A 20,663-nucleotide genomic window follows, 5' to 3' on the forward strand; every position below is an offset into this window, starting at 1 on the left:
CATAAAGTACTGGTGAATTATTCCACTCCCAGCCAGTTATATCTTTTTTGTGTGTGTTAGGAAGACTGGCCCTGAGCTAACATCTGTTACCAATCTTCTTCTTTTTTAATTGAGGAAGATTGTCACTGAGCTAACATCTGTGGCAATCTTCCTCTATTTTTTGTATATGGGACACCACCACAGTCTGACCTGAGGAGCGGTGTGCAGGTCTGCACCTGGGATCAGAACCAGTGAAGGTGGGGCCGCCAAAGTGGAGTGTGAACTTAATCGCTATGACACCGGGCCAGCCCCTATCTTCTTCTTTTTTAAAGTGATATCTGAATGTCAATCCCACTTTGAGGGGCTTAGAGAATTTTCTTTCAACACATTCAGAAAATACTGAATCTTTTACTAGATTGCAGGTGAATGGCATGCATGTTTTTACAAGGTACGTTGAGTTTACTTGAACTAGAATTTCCCAGATTTTTTTTCTCTTCAAGAGGAAAACACAGTAATTGTGAAAATGAATGCACCTAATAACTTTAGGAGCCTTAGACACTGTTTGGGGGCAGGATCAGTCTATAGCAGGAACTAATAGGTTTCTAGTGTCACGGTTTTGAAGCAAACCCTGGAAAAATAAACATAACAGAATAATCCAATAACAATCCTAGAAAGCATCTTCAGATGTCAGGTTAACTACTGCTGAGCTCACCTGATTAATACCCAACAAAATGATGTCTAATCGATTGCAAAGATCTCCAGGAATTGAAAATTTATCACCCCCTTTAGCTAGTGATTCTATTCTCTGACAACCATCTCATTTCCTCTGAATTTTTTTTTTTTTTGAGGAAGATTAGCCCTGAGCTAACATCGGTGCCCATCTTCCTCTACTTTATGTGTGGGATGCCTACCACAGCATGGCTTTTGCCAAGTGGTGCCACTTCCGCACCCGGGATCCGAACCAGCGAACCCCGGGCTGCCGAGAAGCGGAACGTGTGAACTTAACCGCTGCACCACCAGGCCGGCCCCTCCTCTGAATTAAAAAAAAACTCTTTTAATGACATTTGATTACAGGTTTATATTATAAAATTTATTGAAAGTGAATCATTGCCTTTCTTTCCTCCACAAAACTGGATTATTTGTACTTTGTATTAGTCTAGCAGTTGGTTCATCTGCAAACAGAAGCGAATAGTGGCTTAGCAGAATTCAGGAACTGTGCTTTAAACATGATAGATCTATATTTACTACTCATGCTGACGTCCAGATGTAGGCAGACCAGGACTGCCATGACATTTTGCTCAATGAAGTCCTCGGGGATACAAGCTCCTTCTATGTGGATGCTTCAACCAGTCTGGCCTCCATTCCCTAGGCGTCCTCTCCTAAGATCACTTCATGGTCTGAGATGGCTAATCCAGCTCCTGCCGTCCCATTCACACCTTAGGCATTGGGAAAGAGAAAGGCAGGAAGAAGGAGATCCTGTCTCCCTTCAGGACACTTTCCAGAAGTCACACAACCCACTTCCACCTACATCTCACTGAGAAAAACTTACAGTGTGGTGCTGGGCTACACTCAGCAGCAAAAGAGGCTGGAACAATATGGTGTTTACTATAGGATAAATAATATATATGAGATATACATAATGCCCATAATATTAGGATAACATACATAGTATATCCAATATATAATAATACTGAAGCTGGGTCCCTGAGGCTTACAGTAAATATTCAATAAGATTAGCTTTCGACCTTGTTATGAAAAGAAGTTAATCTTGGCAATTAGCTGTTTTCCTGTTTAACCTGAGGAGTAACTCAAGGGTCACAAGGATTTATGAGCTTGTTTTACAGAAGATAAGAATGGCTTCAAGGATCGCTAGATTACCAGCCCCTCGTGATACTGAACCTGAAGTGAGTTCGCTCACCTGTTATGCAGCAAGCCAATCTCTGACACCGGGTGTGGTGGAAGAAAGTAGAAATTTTATTATTGCACAGTGCTGAGCAAGCAGAGAGGGCAGCTAACGTTGAAATCCCAAACTCCCCGAAAAGCTCAAAGGAAGGGTTTTTACTTGGGGTTTTAGGTAGGGGAGGGGGTGCATATGGCCTTGTTGGTTGGAGCTTTCCCAGCAGCCTGTATGTCCGTGGCAGGGAGGAGATAGTGAATGCAGGTGCTTGTCCTTGGTGGTGTCTGTGTCCATGGAGGATAGTGGATTCTGGAGCCAGGAAGCCAGGGAGTAAGCAGGGAATGAGTGCTTTGGTTTTAACCCCATATATGCTGGGTTTAATGTAGGGAAACTGATATCAGGGTCAGTAGGTATCACTAGCTGCCACCAATGCCCAGAAGTCAGATTGCCCAGGGGCTTATCTGGAATGAAAGAAACACGGATTACTCTTTTGTTTCTCTGAACCTCCTCCTGCCACACCCCTTAGCTCTATAAACCCCCCTGCCTTCTTCTCTTAAGGCAGATTTGAGAGAATCCATGCTCCTGCTTTCTCATCTTGGCCAATGTGAATAAACCTTTCTCTGTCTCCCAGCACTGATGTCTCAGTGTTTGCTTACTGCACATCAGGCACACGAACTTGAGATTAAGAGGTTTGGTACCAATATTAACATAAAAAATATATATTTATACATAATATATTCTATTATAATATACTAAAGTCTAGCAGAAATATCTGTCTTCTTTCTTTAGAAATAAACCCCCTGGATTTATATATATGTCCCATGTACTTTAATTATTGCTCTATTTCCAGTGCCTAGAAAGTGTCTTGGGCATAATAGAGACATAATTATAAATAGTTGTTGAGGGGCCGGCCCAGTGGCACAGCAGTTAAGTGCGCACATTCCGCTTCGGCAGCCCAGGGTTCACTGGTTCAGATCCTGGGTGTGGACAAGGCATTGCTTGGCAAGCCATGCTGTGGTAGGCGTCCCACATATAAAGTAGAGGAAGATGGACACGGATGTTAGCTCAGGGCCAGTCTTCCTCAGCAAAAAGAGGAGGATTGGCAGCAGATGTTAGCTCAACGCTAATCTTCCTCAAAAAAAATAAAAAGAAAAAAATTTAAATAAATAGTTGTTGAATGGATTAATGAATGCATGAATTTTCCAACCAATCCTGGGAAGATAAAACTCAGAGCTCAAATTAAGTTAAAGACTATGATTACTGAAATGTGATTATTTGCACATCTAAGTTTGTAAACTGAGAGTCACAGAGACTATAGTTTAATTCTAGGTAGCCATTCTCCCACAAGGCCCTTCCCAGCTCAAATTTCATTATTATTTTTACATTAATTTTCCTGAAAAACCTTGATTTATGATGTTACCTCCTTTCCCTTGTACCTCATAGTAGCTACTTACTGTCAACATTGAGATCAACATTTTCTACTTCTATTTTCAAGGCCTCTTTAACCCTGTTTATTACCTTTGCCTTGGGATTCAACAGAATTTTCTCTTTTCTGGTTCAAATATGTGCCATGTTTATTTTCACTTCTAAGCTTTGGCCCATGCAGCCCCTACGGCTTGGAACACCTCCTTCCACCCCATTCAAATATTACTCCACCCTTAACAATTTTCTCAGTTCTCAGCATCTTCATGAGCCTCTTCATCCCTATCCTGGTACTTTAGTTAGTGAACTCTTCTCATCTCTGACTATGAATGTCCGGCACTTGACAGTGTTGGGTATTTGTTAGACTCAGCTACAGATTGACGGATAGATTATTCAGTGGAATATTTGAAAACAGTTTACATTAAATATGAATAAATGTTTGGTTGACTTTGTCTCTGTTGTGAAGGTTTTCCTGAAAAAAGTAAAATGATATCCCAGTTAAAAAAATTTCTCTTTTTCATTCTCATGAAATTTGCATCATACAATACCATTTTTATCATTCAATTCTGAATATTACTAAGTAAAACAAAAAAGGAATCAGTCTCCTAAAGTTACATGCATTTTAACCTGGCTAGGAAAATCATTCTGATTGTTTAATTTTTCTAGTTCTCCTCTGCCCCACATATGGCAGAACATCATTTTTACTTATTTTGGCTGGTATATTTTACACTTTATGTTGTATCCTTTATTTTACTTAACACTTTTTCCTTTTTTTTTAGTTGCAGTCTGAGCGGGTCATACCCAGTATGCCAACTGACATATAAAATGTTTATAGCGCCTTTGTCAGTCTGGGTCAAATCAGGAATAGAAACCACACAGGGGTTTAGTTTAACAAAGAATTACTAAGCTCTCATAAAGGAATGACGATGAGGAAACAGTATATGCTACTCTAGGACTGAGGGACAGTACTCAAGGAAGGACAAACTTGGAAGGGTCCCCCTCCCCAAGGCTGGGGTTCAGATCTTATCGGAGAAGGTGAAGTTCAGCCCACTGGAGAGCAGATAACCTTACTGGTTCCTTCTGGCCGCAGCTGTTCTGCAGTCTCTCTTGAGTGGGGTGGGCGTGCAGAGGAAATGGGGCTGAGGCACAGGTGAGCTGAGCCTGGGTCTGCAGAGGGAGTGATGGCAGATGCAAGGGGCGGGGGTCAGGAAACAAGTAAGGGGCATCTCAAGGCACCAGTGTGAGCAGGCGGCCTTCGGACCAGTTTCCATGTTGAGAAGGCTGCTGGGAAGGGTGAGGCCAGGCAGGGCCAAGGCTGCAAGTTCGCTGACCCGCTGTGAACCAGCGGGAAATACCAGAACAGGGTCTTTCTTTCAGTGTCTCTCCAGCGCCCTCTGCTGAGAAAACTTCACATTGTGCTATCCGTGGAGATCTTTAAAGAAGTCCTATCCATTATCACAGAGAATATAGTGAAGGGTTAATTGGACCTGAGAGGCAATAAGTTGATAACTGGCACAGTGTTTACCTAAGTACAGATTTATTTGTCAAGGATAGATGTAATTGGGGAGTTGTGTATGGATATTCTAGCAAAAAGAATTCATATCAAGAGGTTACGTCAGTAATGGAAAAAACAATTAAATCATTTTTCAAATGACTGAACAATAGAGGCATTCAGATATCTTTTTTCTATATTTTATTTTAGAATTCTTTTCAAAATTGAGGTGTATCATACATATAGTAAATTGCACAAGTCATAAACGTGTAATTGTTGAGTTTTTACATATGTACACACAAGTGAAACTACTACCCAGATCAAGATTTCTCATGTTCTCCCCCCGCTTTTTTTTTGGATGAGGAAGATTCACCCTGAACTAACACCCATGCCAATCTTCCTGAATTTTGTACGTGGGATGCCTCCACAGCATGGCTGATGAGCAGAGTAGGTCCTGCCCAGGATCCTAACCTGCAAACTCCGGGCTGACCAAGCCACGGGCGGAACTTTAACCACTTGGCCACGCCCTCCGCCTCCCCATGTTCCCTTTTGATAAACACAAAGAACTCTTGTTTTCCTCAAATACTGTCTGAAATTTCAAAGTAGAAATAGCAGCAGTGGTAACTTTTGAAAACACATTCTCAATTTACACACCTCTACATTATGATATATATTAGCTCTCCATTACAAAACTTTACTACGATACTATCATAAATGCTCATTCAGAGAACACATAAGATTCTTTCCGATTCCAAAGTAGTATGATTCCTGATTCCCAAGGTGAAGGGTTGTATAAGCATTGTGTAGTCCCAAACACGATGACTATATTTCTCAATCCCAGACAGATTCCCACAGTTTTGAAATTTCTCTCTCTATAACTAGGTCCCTTATTGGAAAACTCAGCGAAGTGAGACGATTTAGGTCTTGGCTCTCAACTACTTTCCTTAATAAAATCTACTTTAGGGAGCTGTCGTGAGGGTAAAAATCGGCCTGCTTCAGTACAAGCATATTGTAAACTATAAAGGACTATGATAATAACAGGCGTTAGATTTATCTTCTACATTGCTTTAGCAAACCAGAAAGGGCGCTTTCTCCATCCAATTTTCCGCAACAGTATCCCAGCTTTCCCTCCCTCTTTCCCGACCCCGAAGCGTTTTCACTTTCCCGTCAGTGAGACTCCTCCTGCCACCTGAAAGCCCGAAGGCGAGGCTAGAGATGGCAGGCAGTCAATTATGGCCCTCCGGACAGAATCCTGATACCCAGCTTGGTTTAAGGTAGCCGCAGGAAACCAGAAGCACCCTCCGACATCAACAACGCTGCTGGGGCGACTCACCTTCCGCCCACTTGCGCCCTCTCTGGGCGCCGACCTCGCCTGAGCCCCAGAGCACGCCGGGAACTGTAGTTTCCGAAGGCCCGACGCAGTCAACTCACGCGCCCGGAGCCCCTCCCCCATTCCCGGATAAGGAAGCGGCCAGCGGTGCCACGCATTCTGCGGGCGGTGGACGGGGGTTTCTGGGAGTTGTAGTCGCTGGGGGCGGGCGCCGTCGGTAAGGAGACGTAGCTTTCCGTAGGGTCCGCTACTGCAGTTGGTTCCCGGCGGGGGCCGCCGGGTCAGTCTGCAGCTCTTCCCCCACCGCGGTCCCCCTGAGGCTGAGGAGGCGGTTAGCGTCTCCCCGGCTCTCCCTCTCCGGTTCCTTGGATGCTCCTTGCCCCGCAGTTCATTTCTCTGCCCAGTCCTCTCCCTCTCCCTCTCCGTCCATCTCCAGCGCCCGGACTTAGAGGGGACTCGCCCTCCGGGAGCGTAGGGCCGCGACCTGCTCAAACTCGGTCCCTGCCCTGCGGAGACCTTCCTGGTTCGGCCCTCCGACGGGCTTCCCCCACCGCCCCTCTCCCCTGCCTCGGCGCCCCTGCGCTCACGCTCCTTCCACTCCTTTTTTTTTTCCTTCTACAGGGATGGAAGCCTCCTGGCGCCAGGTGGCCGGTGGCCGAGGCCGAGCCCGAGGACGGGCCACCGCGGCCCCCTCCTCGGGAAATGGAGTCCATCTCCGCGGCGCCGGAGGAGGGCGAGAGAAGGGGTCGGTGGGCGCTGCAGGTCCTGGCCCCAGCCCCGGAGGAGCGGCGACCGCCGCGGCTGCAGGTAGCTCCGCCCGGCGCAGCCCCTCGGGACCTGGAGCCCCGCAGCCTTCCGCGGCCAATGGTGAGAATGGCTCCCGTCCTCGCTCTCACCTGCGTGCTCACCAAGGCGCTTGCCGGGCAGAGCTGCCTCCGCCCTTGCTCTCACTCACTTTTCTTCTCCTTCGGGAGTTTATCACGGGCCCCATTTCTCGCACGTTTCACGCAGCTCCTCTTTTCGGCATTCTAGGCAGATTCCCATCACACCTCTTTCATTTTAATTTTACTTCGTATTGATCTTTGTTACTTCTCAGTCTAGTCTTCTGCCTTTCCCTCTTTTTGCCTACTAAATCCCTAAACCAAAAGTTGCCAGTTGTGGCCCGGGGGTCTGATTTAGCCTATAATTTGGTTTGGTTAACACAATCCTTTGTCTGAATTGGTTGCCTGCGATTTTTTTGTTTCTTTTTAAAATCTGATAAAAATCTGGTGAGCAACTTTCCTTGTAAAAGATCTTGCGGCTTTAGTACTTTTGTGCGTGGCAACGGTCGGCTGGACTGAGGCGCAGAAATCCCCTTTAGATTGGGTTTAGGCACTCCATTTCGCATTCTCTCTCCTACTTCTGGGACCAGTTGTCATTTTGCATCTTTACCTGATTGCCTTATTTTAGTGACTTTAATTGTCTATGCCCTGTAAGCGCTTGAGCTTGTGGTGTGGTTCCTATTCACAAATTTCGCGTCCTTTCCTGGATGTAGCTGGTGTGGCCTCCTCCCGCCTGTCAATATCCTTCATCCAAGGCTGTGTGTAGTGGAGCCTAGGAGCACACAGACAGCTCTTAGTTGTCCATACTCATGGAGGAGTACATGAGGCCAAGGGGATAATCCTCGCAATCATTGTATTTTTGTTTTTGGAGTATATTTTTCAGAATATATTTTTTGGGGGAAGGAGCAAATTAAGCTTCCAGGTGTTTTCTCCTAAGCTAATTTTAAAGTTAGGTGGTATTCTTTTAGCTTGCAGTTACTGAGTTTATGTTATGGTGGTGGTAAGGTGTGCAAGTTGGAGACCTGTGAACAGTTTTGGTAGACTTTCTTGGGTTTTGTGCATAATAGAAAAGCAACCATCCTTCACCTAGATAATTGAGATTTGATTGTAAGAAATAATATGTGGGACGGTTGCTTTGTCAGTTTTCCTTAAGATGCTCTTATGTGGGTACATTGATCAGTTTATGAATGTTTTTTATTATATACGTCTAATTCAGCCATTTAAAAAGTGTATCCTTGAGCGCTAGTTTCCCAAATTAATGACGTTTATTATCTCTCTTACTGTATAAGTTTTGAGTCACATCTTATAGCCATTACTCTTCTCCTGACACTCAAAGATTCCTATGTAGGCACTGTACATTTTCCTCCACTTTTACTTGAAATACTACATAATCTCCAACCAAACTGGCTGCAACAAGAAAAGGAAAACATTTCATGAGGGAAATAAAAGATAAATTATCATTAAGTACAAATACACCACCTGAGATAAGAAACTTTATCTCGGTAATGGCTCATCAGTTTCAAGCATAAAGTGAATTTTAATTTAGTAAATTTAAAATCCTCTCAATATGGGCACTAATGAATTCAGATCAGTTCAGTGTGTTTGTGGTTCCTTTCTTAAACTATAGTTATTGTCCATAAGAGTTCATTAACACCGACTTAGTGCTTGAAGAAAATTCCCATGCTCCTGGCTCTTGAGGAGTTTGAAGTCTCATTGGGAATGTGCTATGAAATAATCTGATTCTTTTTCCGTTATTATTTAACCAAGGAACAAAATGAGAAGGACAGACAGTGCTAAAGAGCATAGTGGAAGAACTACCCAGAGCTTAGTTAACATTTCTTTTGAGAATGAATTTGTTATGAGAAGCACATTGTCCATGTGAGCAACATTTTGTGTGGATTAACATTGAATATGTATGTTTTGTGACCACGTTTTAATAAAGGCAGGAAGTCCTTGAGCTTTCTTAGAAGCAGGTTATAAACATAGTGGGTGTACGTGAATATTGTTTGTGCAGTCTTTGGTGGGCCAAGCCAGGCTGGGCTGTAGTTTGGAGGAAGGTGGTTTGAAAAAGCACGGGCCTCCACTGATTCGGAGGTGTTCTCTGCGGGCTTGTTTCCCACCCATCACTGTGTACAATTTACTGTTAAACATCCTATTGTAATTTTTGTTAATGTCCTTATTTTGAGGTTGATCACTAGTTTTTTGATACTTTTATCATACCTTTCTAATTTTCTTCATTGATTTGTTAGTCACTCTGTTTCTAAAACAATTTGCCGTGTTTAGCAGGCTATTTAACCAAAGTGAAAGATTTTATTGTGGTATTGTTTTTTAGTTGTGTAGCAAGAAATTTGAAAATACGTTTTTTCATGGTAGTAAAATAGAATGCTCCAAAGGTGACTTTTAAGTCTGTATTTTAAAGCAGTGTGTTGGTACATCATGCCTTGCTTTTTGAGAGAGTGGTGGAAATGAAGCTCAATGTTTTTTCTTTTAAGCAGAGCTCATGTCTCAAAGGAAATTTGAGGAGATCAAGAAGGCTAATCAAGCTGCAGCCAAAAAACTTGTTGAAGAACACTTTAGCTCTTCCTCCGAAGAAGAAGGGGACGAAGATTTTGAGGGAAAACGGGGGAAAATAGTTGCAAATACGTTTATAACCTACACTACTCAGACAGGTACTGTATGGTCTTGTAAATTTTAACTTTTTTGACATCAATGAAAATATATTCCTGACTTTTTAAAAACACCCTTACTCTCTATGGAATAGTTTTTGCATCATAAAAATGAACATTTTTGTGTTATAGAGTTGAACTTTAGTACATTTTACTACTTGAGTTATATGTGGTATAACACTAATCTTTCTGTAAAGCAAATAGAATAGCAGTGTCTCTCAGCCTTAGAAGTTCTCCTGTGTGTTTAATTGGCGTTCCGTTAGAGAGCTGGGAGGGGGGTGCCAGAACTCCCTGTGACATGAGTGGGGTCAAGTCATTCTGCTTATGATTTGATTGGACTTGAGGACTTTGAATACTTCTTAAATCTCTTCTTCATTTTTCTCTCTTTTACATCATGGTAAATGCATCTTGAAGTCAATTTCATTTTTTGGCTTTATTCCTTTATTTTATATCTTACAACTTCTGATTTTCATTCTTTTTTTTTTTTTAATGAAATCTTCTCAGGTTTGACATGTACCATCATATTATATGTTGTATATAATTGTATGTTGTGTATATTTGGGTTACTCTTAAAGTCACATATTTTTACGAGAGGGAGGGTCAAAGTGACGCTGCTGTGAAGGATTTGGTACTCAGTGTAAAAATAGATTATTTTATAAATATAAATGCTTTTACACTTTCCACATTTTATACTTAAAGTCATTAATTAGAAACATGCTTGCATGTATTATCAACATTAGTTAGTTGCCTGAGTATGTTGATGGCACATCGTCAAGTGGCTTTCCAAGGAGTTTACCATATCTACTGAGGAATCAAGATGAGGAAGCTTGACTAAGAAATCTGACTCAGCCAGGTAAAACTTGATAAATTAGGGTTTTCAGCTTTCTTGCTTCTAGAGGACTTCATAGAAAGTAACCTTAAGAAGTTTCCTGCCTTCAGGAGGACCTCACTTAAGCCACTCTATAGACAGGTTTTATTTTTTTTAAAGATTGGCCCTGAGCTAACATCTGTTGCCAGTCTGTTTTGTTTTCCTCCTCCCTGCGAAGCCCTCCAGTACATAGTTGTATATTCTTGTCGTAGGTTCTCCTAGTTCTGCTATGTGGGATGCCACCTCAGCATGGCTTGGTGAGTGGTGCTAGGTCCCTGAGACAGGTTTTATTTTTAAATAGGAAATTTAGTGATGTAACACAGTATTTCTTCCTATTGGTTAGAAAGCATTCATCATTTGTAAGTTTTATTAATTTTTAATCTGACTTTCATCTTAAAGTGTTAAGGCAATTTTTCTTACGCTGTTTTGTGTCAAATCCATAAATATTTTGATTCTTGCTCCTTTGTGTTCTGCACTTTGCCTATACCAAAGTAAGGAAATCTGACCACCTGATTTAAGAAAATAAATGCCAGAGTAATGAGGTGGTTCCCATCTCATGTTAGTGAATTGAACACCAGGACTTTACCAAAGCAGTTCTTTTTTTTATGAAGAAGATTGACCCTGAGCTAACATCTGTGCCAATCTTCCTCTATTTTGTATGTGAGACGCCACCACAGCATGACTTGATGAACGCTGTGTAGGTCCATGCCCAGGATCTGAACCCGTGAACCTCAGGCTGCGGAAGCAGAACACGCGAACTTAACCACTTCGCCACTGGGCCGGCACCAGCAGTTCATGCTTTTAATCTGAGCACAGCCTTTGCATGTTTGTGATCCTTCTTTCAAATTTCAGACTTGCATAGTCAACTTGCTGATGGATACCTCTGTCTTGCTGGCCCATGGCCACTTCAAACATATGTTGAAAGATAACTTATTTCTTCTCATATTTTCTTTATCTCAGTTAGCAGCACCAGAATTTTCCCAGTCACTTGCCCACGCCAGAAATCTGGGAGCAGGAATGGCACATAGATGGCCTGAGTGTGTTTCATTCAGCTCCACTCCTCCCTCTGCCAGTGGCAGACATCTCGTCAGACAGCACTCGTTCCTTCTGAATCTTGACATGAGCATTGACTTTTTTTGTTTTGTTTTATTTTTTTGAGGAAGATTAGCCCTGAGCTAACTATTGCCAATCCTCCTCTTTTTGCTGAGGAAGACTGGCCCTGAGCTAACATCCGTGCCCATCTTCCTATGCTTTATACGTGGGACACCTACCACAGCATGGCTTTTGCCAAGCAGTGCCATGTCTGCACCTGGGATCGGAACCCGTGAACCCCGGGCCGCTGAGAAGGTGAACGTACGAACTTAACCACTGTGACACCGGGCCAGCCCGGAGCATTGACTCTTGAAGGCAACGCAAGCTGATTGTCACCAAGTCCTGCTGAGTTTTGCTTCTTAAATTTCTTAAACCTCCCTCCTCCCCACGTAGTCTCATTGCCTTAATTCAGGCTGCCACAGCTGTTTAATATGTAGATTAACTCTACATAGTAACTCTGTGAGGTAGAGACTACTTTTATTATTTTAAAAATGAGAAAACTGAGACAGACACTTAGTTAACTTGCTCTAGGTCGTTTCTTGCTTTATCTGCTGTAATTACCTCTTATCCAGTACTTTATGCTTCCGGTCTTGGTCTCGTCGTACTCATTTTTCTTTAGTTGCCAGAGTGATCTTTTCAAAATGCACGACTTCAAATGCCGTGTTATCTACCATGACATCTTGGGCAGTATACTTTATTGCTGCAGCCAAACTTTAATACAATTTCCAAAGAAATCTTACATGAATTTAGTAAATACAAGGTTAGACTTTATTTTGTTAAAGCCTATTCCATCTTTTTCTTAATTTCTATTTTACATGTTAGCTGTTAAATTAGATGGAATTTAAAATGTTACGTATTTGTTAAAGCTAGCTATGCTGAAAAGCAAAATAAGCGCACACGATATGATTATTAAGTCTGCCTTGAAGGATACTCTTTAAACTTCGATGTTTATTTAAAGTAAAGCAATTATCTCTAGTGACTTTTTAATATCTTATAGTTTGGGGAGTGATTTTATCTATATTTATATCCCAAATTACATTTGTGTTTATACTATGGTAGGGCAAGTTTTTCTAAGTGCTGTATTTACATGGGTGATGTTAGAAAGTAAAGAATTATCCAAGTGTCCTATTTATTTAATTTTTCTTTTTTGGTAACTTAAAGTTTGGTTTGAACCATTGTATTGCCATGGTAAGTTCCGTATGTATGATACTGTATGCTATTAATCTACTTTTTCTTAGACACTTAGTCAAGCTCTGTTGGACAATCTTTACTAAAGGCATATAGGTTTATTTTTCCTATGCCAAAGGGACTGAGATTACAGCCCTTTTGGTGTCATGTGTGCTTTGGGGTAGTTTTTCTGCCTTTCATTTTGCTGTCACGTGTTATTTCTTGGACACTCCTGTAGTAACCCCTTGCTGTGCGTAACCTGGTGGATAAGAGGGCTCACTTTGGAGTCACACTGAAGTTACCTAATTGTTCTATGCCTGCCTTTTCTCATCTGTAAAATGAAGACAAAAATAGCTCATTTAATCCTATTGAAATACTAATAGTAGAGTGCCTAGCAGATAAATACTCAGTTATTGCTTAGAGAAAATATGATCTAGTAATTTTTCCTAAGAAGTTCATTCTACCTTTTTAAGAGAAATAGTGAGTGTGACTTAATGAAACAAGGCTGTTGTGCTGTAATGACCTCAAGATCTTTTCATTCAACAAGTTTTTATTAAGAACATTCTGTGTGTGAAACAGAAACACACACACACACGTGCAGAGCTTGACGTTCAGTTCCTTTCACTTTGCTTTTTGCTGTGCTGGCCGTGTTATTGACATCTTGCTTCTCCTGCCTGTGGCTCTGCCGCCACCACATTGCTTAAGGACCGTAACAGCAATAACACTGCTGTAATAGCGTTATACTCTGAAAGAAGGCCGTGGTACTATTTTTGAATCAAGTACGTAAGATTAATGCATGAACTTTGTGACCTCTGGGCAGCTCACTGGTTGCTTTTTTTAAAAACTTCTCATTTTTAACCTATATTTTGAGCAACTGGTATTGCTGGACACTTCTCACATAATGTGGTGCTGTTAGTGAGTTTGTGTTATTTTCAGATGTTGGTTAACGTGAAGTTTTCAATTTTTAAATTTCAAGATGGAGATATACGTGAATTAGAGCGAACAAAACAGTACGTAAATGAAGCTTTTCAAGCAGGGGCTATGACGTGCTTAATTTGTATTGCTTCAGTGAAGAGAAACCAAGCAGTAAGTTTTTTTCCTTATCTCTATTAATGTATCTTCTCAAAGTACCTTATTTTCCATTTACAGAACTTAACCATTTATTATTCTTATGCTTATTTTTGTTTAGAAATGCTTCATTTGAGAATGTTATTTACGAATTGATCATTATTTTGTAAATCTTTAATTTAAAAAATTACCTCTAAGTGAGCATTCAATATTTTTAACACTGTTAATATGACCAAAGCAAATATCTTCAGTTTTCATACATATGTCAATTTGATAAAGCATTTTTAGCATCTGTACTTTAAAGAGTCCCACAAATACTGAAATGTTGAAATGCACTGTATTTCATTACTTTCAGTAGGTTTAACAAAAGATATATGGTCCATGCTTTAAAGGACACAGAACCCAGCAGTGACACTTATGGTTTATTAGGGAGCTTCTCTTGTGTTGAAGATACTGTGGAAAGTGGCTAGGGTCACTGGGGAGAGATGGATTCAGATATAACTCATGTACTTAGAGGTGCTCTGGCCTAATGGTGAAGTTATCTACATGTAAATTTAAAAGTGCATTAATGAAGCAATTAAGGGCAAGTGATGGCTGAATGTGATAGACTCAACATTTAGACCTCAGATTAATCCACTGCTATTACTGCAGCATTAGAGCAAATTAAGCCTGAACTGTTGCTGGAGGCAAAAATGATAAAACTGAGGCTGTCTTACTTTGAGCACATCATGAGAAGGCAGAATTCTTTGGAAAGTAGAAGGCAGCAGGAAAAGAGGAAGACTGTGTATGAGATGGGTTGACTCCATAAAGGAAGCTATAGGCATGAGTCTACAGAAGCTGAGTAGGGCTGTTGAGGACAGGATGTTGTGGACACCACTCATTCATGGGGTGGCCAGGACTCGGAGCCGGCTTGACGGCGCATGACAACATTATAGCAGCATTGCCTAGAGAAAGAAAATCAGGCCAGATGAAAAGAGTTGGTCATGTAGAGTGAGTTAGAAATTGAACATACGTTGGATGGCACACGGTAGCAGATGCAGGTACCTTTGGTGCCTGGAGTCACATCTGGTTGGCTTACTCTGATTTCAGCTGCAGTGGATGAATTGTCTTTCTGCCTGTGGTTATAGTCCCACCTTAGACCTTAAACACTTACTGTGTGTGTGGATTCTTTTGCTTTTTAACCTCAGTGCGTTCTCCTTGGGAACTAAGTCAGGTAGTACACAGGTGTAGCGCAGAAGCAGAAGGGAGTTAATGCCCCTTGGGGCAACATTCCACCAGGTGGAATTGATCGTTGAGTGCTCCAGCCTCCTCTCTGCTAGGGGGTGGGGTAAGGGTAGTCCAAGGCATGAACACACATGGTTCTTCAGAGGGCCCCTAGTCGGAGTGAACTTTGGCCCTTAGTGGGTAATATACCATTTATTTGTATTCCTTCTTCCTCATCTTGGCCCCTCATTCCTGCATCCCAATTCTAATTTCAGACACTGCTTTGAGCGGAACTCAAACTAAGAAGTTGACTTCTTTTTTTTATGCTGTTGCCAGTTTATGCAGTCTACTACGTGTCTGATTTTATTAAACAGTTAGAAAATTTATAATGAAAGGAGAACTGATTTTTGTCGGTTATATCAAAGTGTGGGCAGGTTTTAAAAATTAATTTACTACTATTCCTTAAGTTTTTAAATCATATATATATTCTCAAGTTTTTTGCTCACCTAATGTTTAGAATTTAGCATTATTAAGTGCTAAATTAATAGGTTTTATATTATAAAAGAACTATATATGGATACAGGTACATATTTATGTTTCAGGATTCCTTTGTAGTGTTACTTATAATTGGAAATAATCTAAATGTCCAAGAAGATGTTGGTTAGAAAAATTATGATATATAAATCCACAGGATATACTGTATTGCTATAAACATCATATCTTATGAATGTGTTTGACAAGGGTAAATGGTTATACTATGTTAAAAGAAGAGACTATAAAGTTACATATCAGTCATGTGACCTCATTTTTTGAAAAGTATGAAATATACAAAAAAATTGGATGCCATCCAGAATGTTAGTAGTAGTTCTAAATGAATCTGGGTGATTAATAATATTTTTCTTGCAAGTGTTCTATACTTAGATAATTTTTTTTTAAAGATTGGCACCTGAGCTAACAACTGCTGCCAGTCTTCTTTTTTTTTTCTTTTCTGCTTTTTCTCCCCAAATCCCCCAAGTACATAGCTGTATATCTTAGTTGTGTGTCCTTCTAGTTGTGGTATGTGGGACGCTGCCTCAACGTGGCCTTATGAGCGGTGCCGTGTCTGCGCCTAGGATTCAAACTGATGAAACCCTGGGCTGCCAAAGCGGAGCGCGTAAACTTAACCACTTGGCCACGGGGCCGGCCTCTGAGATAAATTTTTATAAAGAATGTTTATGCTATTATAGTGGGAGGCAAGATTTTTTTCTTTACTTCTTAGCTAGCTCTTCAAAATAATTTAGTGTGATGCTCATTTTAAAGTATTGTGGAATTATCAAAGAAAACCATTGCATGCATGTTAATTTGTGATACCTCTGTCTTAGGTTTGGAGCTGTTCAGGATGTTTCTGTATATTTCACATGCCCTGTATCCAGAAGTGGGCTAAAGACAGCCAGTTTCTGATCTCTTCTCCTTTGACAGATGATGATTTTGGGAAGAGAGATTATTCCTGGCCTTGGTAACTTTTCTAATTTGGTTGGAATATTAAATTGTAAAATAAATGAAAATTATAGCTCATAAATTGTTTTATTGGCAGTTTCAGGATTCATGTTGGACCTTCAATTAATCATTTGGTTTGTGAAGTTATGGGACTTTGGTAATGGCTTCCCCCTGCCCCCAATTTGTATAACTACTTGTTCCTTTCAATAACTAATAAATCATTCAGACTTTATATTTTCCTCTGCAAAACAACTCCTTAATTATACGTTTTGGAAAAGAACTTTCATTTCTTTAAAATTCTGTAGGACTAAACTCTTCATAATTCTGGTACTTCTCTTCTGGATTTCCTATTAGTGTACATTAATTAGTATCACATTATACCAGACTGCCGTCTACCCAATTTTGATCATAGGCTTCTGAATTTTATTCTTGAACTCTCTCAAAACTGCAAGTGTGTTGTATCCAGTCTCATCAATTTTTCTACAATTATTTTGTTAGTTTGGCTTATTATTGATGAATATTTGATTGTGAACTTCTGTTATATTTCTAGAAAGAGTTGGGGAGTAGAAAAGTTGTATCTCTACTAGATAAACACAATAAAAATTTATCCGTACTGGCAGCCCAGAAGGTAGATTTATTGTCAAAGTATTGAAGTATAAATTTCAGGGGCTCTGTGTTCACATAAATATTCACTTTTGTAACTAATTTTATATTTGTAATTTTGTGTTCTTTTTCTTAACAGAGGCCCCCAAATTGTATAAGATTTAGGCATCAGAAAACCTGGATCCATATCGGACCTCCCCATATTGCCATAAATACTGATAGATTTGTAAAATTGTGATAGTGTAGTTTTTCAAAAACATTTTAGACCTACTAGTTACTTTGTAAAAATAATTCTCAGCCATCCGTGGGAGATTTTATTCTCATGTCACCAATGGGGATATTGAAGTTCGTTGAAGCAAAATGATGTCTCAGGCTTCTCTTACCCTTAAGTGGTGCTGCTAGGATTTGAAACCTAGGATTTCTGACTTCTAAATTGAGTACTTCTTCTGTTCTCCTGAGTTCTCTTATAATATTACTTTTAGAGATATTGTTGGTTTTCTTGTCATTGAATATTAGCTTCTCTGAAACCATTTAAAATTTCAGTCTTAGAGGGCCAGCCTGGTGGGGTAGTGGTTGGGTTCATGTACTCTGCTTCAGTGGGCTGGGGTTGTGGGTTTGGAGCCCTGGTGTGGACTGCTCATTAAGCCATGCTGTGCATGTGTCCCAGATGCAAAATAGAGGAAGATTGGCACAGATGTTAGCTCAGGGACAATCCTCCTCAAGCAAAAAGAGGAAGATAGGCAGTGCATGTTAGCTCAGGGCCAATCTTACCAAAAACAAATAAAATAAAAAATTTCAAAGTTTGTTTTGTTTTTCTACTGTATGTTATTTATTTGTGAGGGGTTTTAGTGTTTAATAGGACGAGAATTAAACTAGATATTCTGGTTTAATTTTAGAGATTTAAACCTACATGTACTTTTTCTCACCCTTGCTCTTCTCACTTTCTAATTTAAGTGGTCATTTTGCCATAAGGGATGGAAAGTACCAGTTAAGAGAGGAATGAACTACTACTATTTGCTTAAATCTAAAAGGAACAAAAATTCAACCTTATAGTAACTTTTGCATTCCATATTTCACGTTTTGTTTTTGTGAGGAAAATGGTAGCTGAGCTAACATCTGTGTCAGACTTCCTCTATTTTGTGTGGGATGCCACCACAGCAGGGCTTGAAGAGCGGTGCTAGGTCCATGCATGGGATCCGAACCTGTGAACCCCAGACCACCCAAGTAGAGTGTGCCAACTTAACCACTACGCCACTCAGCCGGCCCCTATATTTCACATTTTTTAAGAAAGAAAAGAAGTGGCTATTCTGGGTTTTGTTTAATCCTCATGAAGATGAAGCTAGAAGTTGATGAACATGTTAATAGTTTTAAATTAGTTGTTTTGTGAAAATCAAATATTTAAAATACATGATTTTACTAAGATAGTACTTGTTTATACAAGGTATGATGTAATTACATTTCCTTTTTGGCATTCCATTGTTTTAAATAAAACTCATGCATTTGCATGTGTTGCCCTCACCTCCCCCAGTCTCCTGGAACAGTTCAGTCTCAGTGTTGATGGGCAGTTTTAAGGTGTAGTGGGTTGCTTTTTAGCCATCTATCTAAGGTTATTTGAAGGACACATTCCCCTCCCCACTAGCTTAGAGGAATGGCAGACGTTTTTTTAGTAAAGGAAAATTTTAACTCTTCCAACAAATTTCTAGTTATTCCACATGAGACATGGTATTTTGTTTTTGATGTTAAATGACAAGAACAGCTGTCTTTTGGTTATCCTGAATATTTATGTGGTGTTTATTTGGAAACAGAACATGTTCTCAGGACAATGAAAATATATTGTATATGATACAAAAGAAATTTAAGCAATGATGTAAAACTGTTTCTCTAGTAGAGTACCCTAATGTACTCGTTTGTCTAGGAGATAGTAAGGGTTAAAGCATCTTTTGAGAATGATCTGTGATCTACAAGTGAATTTGATAGATCTGAAGGTTAACATTTCTAGGACCAAGACTGCTTTGTTTTAATCTTGCTAGGTGAAAACCTTTCTGCTTAAGCAGAGATATGAAACGTTATTTGAACTTTTCTTTGACTTAGGCCCATTTGAAATATATCTATTTTGTATTGGATGTTGAGAAATATGAAATTCTTTGTTTGCTTTCAAATGTTTTTCCCCTTAATTCTAGATTTTAGTTGTGTTTCTTGCTGCCATATTCTCTACCTATAACCTGATTCTCTCTTCCGTTTGCTGTTGCTAATATATTTTGCTTATTTGTAAACCACCCAACCAAACTTGTAAAACATTGTGCTTTATAAAAATTGGAACGAACATCTCAAGAATAAAGTTCAAGTGGTTAGTAGAAAGCTAATGTTACTTTCTTTTTGTAGCCAGCTGTGTGCTGTTTAATACAGTAGCAACTAGCCACACATGGTTATTTAACTTTTTAAAATTTATAAAATAAAAAATTTGGTTCCTTCCTCAGTTGTATGTATTAGCCACATTTCAAGTGCTCACTAGTCATGTGGCTAATGGCTACTGTACTGGACATGGTTCCATCATCTCAGGACGTTATATTGGACAGATGTTGTAGATGATTGAAACGGGTTTTAGTAAAGTCTTGTTTTTTACTAATATAAAGATGGAGCAGGGAGTGCATTAACATAAAACTGAGTATATTCTATTACTGACTATATTTATATTCCTGTCTCTCATGTCACTTTTAAAAATGAAATTTAACTCCACTAATTTCATTCTTTTTTGTAGTCCAAAATGTCGGTTTGAATACAAGCGATCTGACACACCTAGTAGGTACTATTGCTATTGTGGGAAAATAGAAGACCCACCTTTAGATCCATGGCTTGTGCCTCATTCATGCGGCCAAGTGTGTGAGAGAGAATTTAAACCTCCTTGTGGCCATAAGTGTTTACTCCTCTGTCATCCAGGTGAGTTATATATTACATTTCTAATTTCTTGTGGGTGGTTATTTCTTATGTTAAGGCGAAAAAAAAAAAATTGTGAAAGTTGAACTCGGAACTTCACTTTGCATAAGAAAATATTGGAAGGGAGTGCCTTTTAAAGTGTCAGTAAGGAGAGCTTTGGAAATTACTGGTAGGTATGGGAATTGAAAGTTTTAACTTTTAACTTCTGATTTTTTTGTTTTTTATTTCCTTGGATTCCAGGTCCCTGTCCTCCTTGTCCAAAGATGGTCACAACCACTTGTTACTGTAAGAAAGCAAAACCTATCCCTCGTAGGTGCAGTGCCAAAGAATGGTCCTGTCAGCTGCCATGTGGGCGGAAGTTGCTTTGTGGACAGCATAAATGTGAAAATCCTTGTCACGCAGGTAAAAGGTCATCCCTGTCAGGTGTTCTCACTTTACGCTAAAGTCAAAGCAGTCTCTCTTGCTTTTATAATGTTTCTGTGCTAATTTATCATTGTGATTTTAGGAAGTTGTCCACCCTGTCCACGAGTTAGTAGACAAAAGTGTGTCTGTGGCAAACAAGTAGCTGAAAGAAGCTGTGCAAGTCCATTGTGGCACTGCGACCAAGTGAGTGTGTGTGCACTTTGAGGGGTGGATATTGAAGAA

The 20,663-nt window shown here is 40.1% G+C and overlaps 1 protein-coding gene and 1 long non-coding RNA gene across 5 annotated transcripts in view; one reads left to right on the plus strand and one right to left on the minus strand.

Moving 5' to 3' along the window:
• Positions 1 to 1,930: 1,930 nt before the first annotated feature.
• LOC139082593 (uncharacterized) overlaps positions 1,931 to 20,663 on the minus strand; it is a 51,543-nt gene continuing 32,810 nt past the window's right edge. Inside the window, exon 3 of the long non-coding RNA XR_011538762.1 lies at positions 1,931 to 2,337. This is a non-coding gene — a long non-coding RNA (uncharacterized lncRNA). The remainder of the gene's footprint in view (positions 2,338 to 20,663) is intronic.
• NFXL1 (nuclear transcription factor, X-box binding like 1) overlaps positions 5,965 to 20,663 on the plus strand; it is a 55,980-nt gene continuing 41,281 nt past the window's right edge. Inside the window, exons 1-8 of one of the 4 annotated variants that reach the window (XM_070615032.1) lie at positions 5,965 to 6,337; positions 6,742 to 6,987; positions 9,437 to 9,610; positions 13,711 to 13,820; positions 16,367 to 16,500; positions 19,843 to 20,021; positions 20,259 to 20,420; positions 20,524 to 20,624. In XM_070615032.1, coding sequence (XP_070471133.1) covers positions 6,744 to 6,987; positions 9,437 to 9,610; positions 13,711 to 13,820; positions 16,367 to 16,500; positions 19,843 to 20,021; positions 20,259 to 20,420; positions 20,524 to 20,624 — 1,104 coding nt within the window. In that variant the 5' untranslated portion in view covers positions 5,965 to 6,337; positions 6,742 to 6,743. Of the gene's footprint in view, positions 6,401 to 6,741; positions 6,988 to 9,433; positions 9,611 to 13,710; positions 13,821 to 16,366; positions 16,501 to 19,842; positions 20,022 to 20,258; positions 20,421 to 20,523; positions 20,625 to 20,663 lie in introns of all 4 variants that reach the window. The other 3 variants (XM_070615030.1, XM_070615031.1, XM_070615029.1) reach the window with 3 other exon arrangements.

Source organism: Equus przewalskii, chromosome 3 (assembly GCF_037783145.1).
Source record: "Equus przewalskii isolate Varuska chromosome 3, EquPr2, whole genome shotgun sequence".
Classification (NCBI taxonomy): Eukaryota; Metazoa; Chordata; class Mammalia; order Perissodactyla; family Equidae; genus Equus; species Equus przewalskii.